Source organism: Echinococcus granulosus (assembly GCF_000524195.1).
Source record: "Echinococcus granulosus chromosome Unknown EG_S00066, whole genome shotgun sequence".
NCBI lineage: Eukaryota > Metazoa > Platyhelminthes > Cestoda > Cyclophyllidea > Taeniidae > Echinococcus > Echinococcus granulosus.
In genome coordinates this window covers 434,710-441,264 of record NW_020170446.1, presented here as the reverse complement: position 1 = coordinate 441,264, position 6,555 = coordinate 434,710, and the positions used below count along the sequence as shown (strand labels likewise).

The 6,555-nt window shown below is 39.5% G+C and overlaps 1 protein-coding gene across 1 annotated transcript in view; it reads left to right on the top strand. All coding sequences in view use genetic code 11, as the record gives it.

Moving 5' to 3' along the window:
* The window catches only part of EGR_06970 (xylulokinase), a gene marked incomplete at both ends in the record, with an annotated part of 13,876 nt that extends 9,248 nt beyond the window's left edge, over window positions 1-4,628 (top strand). Inside the window, 4 exons of the mRNA XM_024496219.1 lie at window positions 342-403; window positions 1,766-1,900; window positions 3,900-3,971; window positions 4,545-4,628. Coding sequence (XP_024349422.1) covers window positions 342-403; window positions 1,766-1,900; window positions 3,900-3,971; window positions 4,545-4,628 — 353 coding nt within the window. The remainder of the gene's footprint in view (window positions 1-341; window positions 404-1,765; window positions 1,901-3,899; window positions 3,972-4,544) is intronic.
* Between the last annotated feature and the right edge of the window lie 1,927 nt (window positions 4,629-6,555).

Genomic DNA, 6,555 nt, shown 5'->3' with positions numbered 1-6,555 from the left:
CATTGTGGAGGTACAGGAGTAAGAAAGGGGAGTACATAGTGCAAAAAAGGGTGTTATCATGGTGGATGTCTCTTGGAGGCAGCCTAAGCATGAGCAACTCATCCGTTTTGACAAACGTAACTACAACAACCAATTTTTCTTAGCCTTACAGTAATTGTTTGTGCTCACATGTGACATCTAAAAGCCAAGTCAGCTAAATAGGAGGAGTGGACAAGAGCATGAAAAGACCTGCAAAATTTGCAGCCGCACTATGCACCTTCCTTCTTGCATAAAAGTGAACGAGGGAGCAAATTTAATAAGAAAATATGGTTGAAACAATTCTTTGTTTTGTTTTTTGAAAGGAGGTTTGCGAACGGAAAATCGTCGAATGTCATCAGCACATTCCAACAGGAGTGTGTCAAGCGTGAGACAGGAAATATTACTACCGTCATTCTGAATGATATTGAGATTGAGAATGATCACCGGCAGTGTAACATCGACAATGAAACCTCAAACAAGCCTCCGATCTTGCATTCCCTTACCATGAGTACGGTAACACTTGCTGGATGCGACCAAACGCAGTGTCACCCTAATGAAAGATCACTGAGTGATGTAGTTAAGTCCCTTTAAAGAACAAACAGTAGTTGAAAAATCATGAAAAGGATTTTATCAGATGGATAAATTGAAATGGACCATCAACCAGAGTGACATACACTGCTACACGTTGCACCAAGTGGGTCTTTTAAATGCACAGATTGCCGACTTGAAAGAAAACAATGTGCATTAGAACTGAAAAAACTTGTGCTAATCCACTAAACTCACAGTGTGTGCTTTGATAAGCAAAAGTTCAAGAAGTTTTACATGCGATTTTACAAATGTTAATTGCGTAGCTGATGAAGGCATTCTTGGTGGTCAAGTTAGCAATGCCTAATCAGCTTTTTGCTTTTGTGCGTAGTAGGTAAGCTGACGCAGTCCTGGCTGACTTGCTGCTTGATAAGCAAACCTTTTGATATGATGTGATGTGCATCGCCTACATGGATAAATGACCATTCATTCCTCCTCATCCCTCTACCCACCGATTCTTCACTAGTTGATTGCATCCTTGGCTTTTCCTGACCTTGATGTATCAACGAATCCAGTTGATTGTGCTATTCTTCCTGAATGTCGTAGCTTGCTAATCGTGTCTATGGCACTGAATAAGTAAATGTTGAAGACATGCGATCTTAAATGGAGGGAATGTACTCATTTGTAAAGTTTCAAAGTAATTATATTAGCTGAAAGCAAGTACTACATCCCACTTGTCCTTAATCTTACTAGTCGCTCCCAGGATAAGCAAAATATCGCCAAATATGGTAAATCATGCCTTGGCCCTAGTTGTCACTCCAGCTTGTGACATTTATGCTAAAGATCACAGTGAATTTTGTAATTGGTAAAAACCACTCGTTAATTACCAGCTGTGTGGATTCGCACACTTCCATAAAGTGTGAAAAGGGACGTATACTGAATGAAATTGCTGCTGGTTGAAGGCGTTTTAATTTCAAAATTACGGATCTCATGACTTCGAAAGTGCCCTGGGACCGTTGTCAAGAGTAGTTTTAGTAAAGTAAGCGCAGAAAATTTGGAATGATGCAATAGTGCTCTTAAAATTGTGAAAACGATAGTGTCACAGCACACGTCATTATCACAGATGCTGGGATGACAGTGGCAACAGCTTCATGCAAAGCTGCCTAAATTTGATCACTACAATGACAAACTCTGCATGTAAAATAAGGAGAGATCTTAACAGGCTCAAATCAAAGTGTTTTGTGTTAATGCAAAAGTGTGTATAATCGGCGAATTGCTGCATTTATTTTCTCATAATATTGAAATTTTTGATCAAAATTATAGATGGTCACAAAAAGTGTGTCAAGGACAACCTGCTGTAAGGTAAACCATGCACTGGTCAGTGTGTTGGAAATTTCTCATGCTTCAAAGGTAGTTTTAGTAGTAACATCCGTGTTATGTGCTTTCTTATGTTTGGGTATACAGTCCGCTTGAATATTAATAAACATTTTTTCCTTTCATGGAATCCACCCAGGCGTGCTTACTACTGCAGGCTATTCATCTGGTAAAGTATTTACAAAGAGCTTGAATGCCTCCAGCGGTCACATGTGAGGTCTAAGTTTGTGTCTAACCTTTGGTGTCCTGCTATTAGAAATGCAAGATTGACAGATGATTTAATCAAGTGGGTAATTCAATCGTTTAACTCACTACTTGCCATTAATATTTTATGAAAGGTAGGCGTATGACCTATCATCACAGGAAAGGAGGGCTGCCAAAATGTGTTACCTTTTATCCTCTCATCCCATCAGTGAGTCGAGCAAGTGTTTCAATGCTAGTAACCATGGGATAAAAGTTGTTTACAATTATACTGTGGGGTAATACTGAAATGTAACACACTCTCATTCTTTCGAAGAACCTTTAAGCTGCCTGCAATGGTGCTTGCTCCTGAGTAGCCCCAAGCGAATCCCCTTCCTACTTTTCTACATGCATTGTATAAAAAACCACTTAGGTCAGGAAACCTGTCTTTCGTACAGAAATCTGTAATAAAAGGCAGCATTGACTAGTTTATTTTAGATGGTTGAACTAGCTTTCTTTACCGTGAGCTCCACGAGTTCCGTACAATGTCATGCATGATAGCAGTGTAGGTGGCATGCATTCGCAGTGTGTTTGAGGCCTCACAATCTTGGTGCGCCTAACCTGTCGAGGATTTTGTAACCTCATTCAGTCATTTTCTCGTTTTTATGTAGAAATATACGCTTTTATAAAAAAACACGCCAATTTGTGCCTAAAATTAGCATACCAATTAACTAGTAAAAATGACTTTGAGAACCACAACATTTGATTGAGGTCATTCATATGGATACCACTGCCACGCTTCCAAATGCCAATGAGATTGTGTATATTAAAATAAATTTGGCCTAATTTTCTGTACTAAAGATTGTGTGTTTGACTAGAATCCTATCTGGCCTCCATCCAGGCCACTAGTAGAGAAAAAGGGCACCTTTAGACGAGGGTACCTCCATTGTCGAGGTGATTGGGTAAGAAAGGGGAGTACGGAGGTAGGAGTAAGCGTGGGATCTTGGCAGATGGCTGCCAGTGGTGATCTAGGTATGAGTCTCACGATTGTCTTTGTCAAACGTGATTGTATCAACAGTTTCATCGTAGCTTCAGGGTGATTTCTTTCACACACAGGAAGCATTCACAAATGATCTTAAAGGGTTAGAAAGGATGAACGAGAGCTCGAAAAGGATAATAAACAACGGAGCCTTTCCTTTATAATAGCTCAGGAGAAAGTAAATGCAATGTTAGAATTGGTTCAAACTTATTGTCCACCTCTTTTATGGATTACGTTTGGCAAACGAAAAATTGTCTAGTATCAACACATCTCGGCATGATTGTGTCCAGACGTGAGACCGGAAGCATCACCACCACCATTTTCGAAAGACAGTGCGATTGAAAATACTATTTGACAATGCAACGATAAACAGACTTCTGCTCTTTTATTCCCCTACGATAACTACCAATAGCGCATGTTGAATAGGACCAAATTTAATGCCACCTCACCGAACACGCACTGAGTCAAAGAGTTAAGTCACTTTTAGAAATGAACTACAGTTTAAATTTTAAGGGAAAGGATTTCGTAAGTACAATCCTTACAAATAGGAAATAATGCACAGAGGGAAATCGAGTGGGCAGCTGCATCGATGCAAAGGGAGTCGCGAAGCACTTGACGTAGATTAGATATTAACCAGCACCGATATACACTCCTACGCATTGTTCTGAGTAGGTCTTTTGTGTTTGCAGATTGGCTATTTGAAAAAAAACCAAGTGAACAGCACCAGATCTGACAAAGCCCTACGCTATTTTAATAAACACAGAGTGCTTTGCTAGGTCAAAGTGATTTTGAAACTACTAATTGCGCAGTTGGTGGAGGAAATTGTGGTGGTCAAGTTAGTAACACCTTCGGTATTTTAGCTTCCTCGTACTGCATATAGAGGGTTAGGTGGCACAATCCCAACTGCCTTGCTGATTTATCAACGGACGACTTGAAATGGTAATGTTTTAGGTGCATGGCTCAATGATCATTTATTCCCACCTATCTCTCTACCCACCCATCCTTCACTAATCAAGTTCATTGTAGATGTGTCCTGTCCTTAATATGCCCAAAAATCCACTTGACTGTGCAATTCGTTTGAAGATCACAGTCTATTAATCATGACTATAGAGTAAAGTGACCGATCAAGGTGTAGCATCTCAAATGGTGTGCGAGTACTTATGTGTTAGACTTAGAAGGTATTACGGCTACTAAATGCAAGTTCATAACCTAATTTTGCTTGCCATTAGACTAAATAATTACTTGCAAGATGTTCAAAATATCCCCAAGCATAAAACTTCCTGTCTTGGACTAAGTTATCATTCCAGCATGTAGCATTTGTGTTGATCACAGCGGCTTTTGTAATTGACGGGCACCACTAGTCGACGACGTCAGCACTTGCATTCCTTTATTTCTATTGGTTTGTCAGGCATTTAAAGCACAGTCTATCACTCAATTAATTGCTCTTGTATTTCCGTCTATTATTACAAATGTGTGCTCTAAACACATGTGACAGGAACCTTAACAAGTTGCCGATTTGTGGCATCCAATGTTGCGTCGCTTCCACACGCATAGACGTCGGTCTGGTTGAAGCTCTGGACTTGCCCCCTTGAGGCGGGCTGCGCTGCTGCGTTGACTGTGAATGATGAAATCCTGGCAAATATTTCATGCAGGAGTGAACGTACAGCTGCGCTAGCGTCACCGCCAGAGCGAAGCAGACGTAGAATGTCAAACAAAACCAACTGCCAAAGGCAACATAATTTTTGGGAACATAACGTTATATTTAATGCTCTACACATCAATATTCATGAGGCACTGTACTAATTACCACAAAGTTATAATTTATTTAAATTTTTGCACGATGATTTTTTTATTACCAAAAGCCTCGAACTCATTTCATAAATTTGTGTAGACGTAATGGAGGACCTCATTTTGAATAACCTTTCTGATGATTAGTCATGTTTCCACAAAAGTGGTCAATTGTTAGCAATCTAGCCCTCCTAAAACACTTAAAGAAAAAAATTAGAACAAAAAAATGGGCTAAACTCTCTGCATACTCTACTCAATATGTTTTGTTATTACTAAAATGTGCACTTTTTATGTCATTTTACAGCAAGCTTAGCATAAACTCCATGTTTCCAAATCCAATTAATGGATGATGGTGGATAGTATGACTACAATGAATCCATCAAAATCTCGCTGCTGTAAGACTTGTTAAATAATAGTCAGTGTGTTGGGAATTTCCCTTTTTTTACCCACAGCTGTTGCAGTAACATTCGTGCTATTTACTTTTCATATTCGGGTGCACAATCCGCCCTACTATTAATAGAAGTTTCTTTCTTTCTTCAAAGAAAGCCTGCCGGAAAGCGCCTACAGCATCCAAGTGTGAGATGTTGGCTAGTCTTCGACACCCTCTTATTATAAATGTGATTTAAAGAAATAATTTGACCAAGTAGGACAAACTGTCCGTTCAACTGGTAGTCGGTATTACTTTCTTCCACATTAACCGTTTGGGCACTGCAGAAGTTAAGTGGTAAATCCGTAAACGCAGATTTGGAGGATGGCTTTAGTTCCTTTCCCTTTATCAACTTATCCAATCAGTAAGGTAAGCTAAACCACAGATTGTTTGAAATGAGTGAGTCCACCGATGCTCATAACCAGATAATTTAAGGTTTTTACCACCAGCTACAGGGTAATGAACCAGGCACTGCCTTTCTTTGAAGAGCCTTTACGCTGTCTGCAGCAATGTAAAACATTTCCCCACTTTTTAGCTTACATTATAAAACAGGCCACTGGGAGGAGGTGGCTTAGCTTTGTTAATTGTATATAGTTCTACTGAGGCTTCTTTCCGATGACTTCCACCCGTGCAGCACCATGCCGTACATGACATTGATGTTAATGAGGTATTCGCGATGTGTTTGAGGTTTTATCAGCCTGACTAATACAACGAATGTGTAGATTTGAAAACTTACCTACCTCTTTTTTATTTTTTATAAACCATTGTTTCTTTGTTCGCCACAGATACAAATACTTGCCTATCATTACGCATTCTCAATGTATCATTTGACCTTTATAATAAACTTGGGAAATTTTTGCTGTTAATTAAGGTCGATCATTAATATCTATATCTATAACGGCAAAGAGACTGGAAATGTGATATAATGATTAGGCAACTTTTTTGAACTAGGATTTGTGCCTTAAGCTTAAATTTTATTGAGCCTCGGAGCGGGCATTTAAGGGGGAACGAAGACATCTTCAGACAACAGTGAATTCATTGTCGATATAGATGAGCAAAAGAGGGTATTACGGAATGCCAAGTGCTCATGAAATTCGGACAGCTGGTTGGCGAAGACCTCGCCTGCCTCAGTCGATCATCATAAAAAAATTATAGTAAGTGATTAGTCGCGAGCCTAGGGAACGTCTACAAGTGATCTCAACCA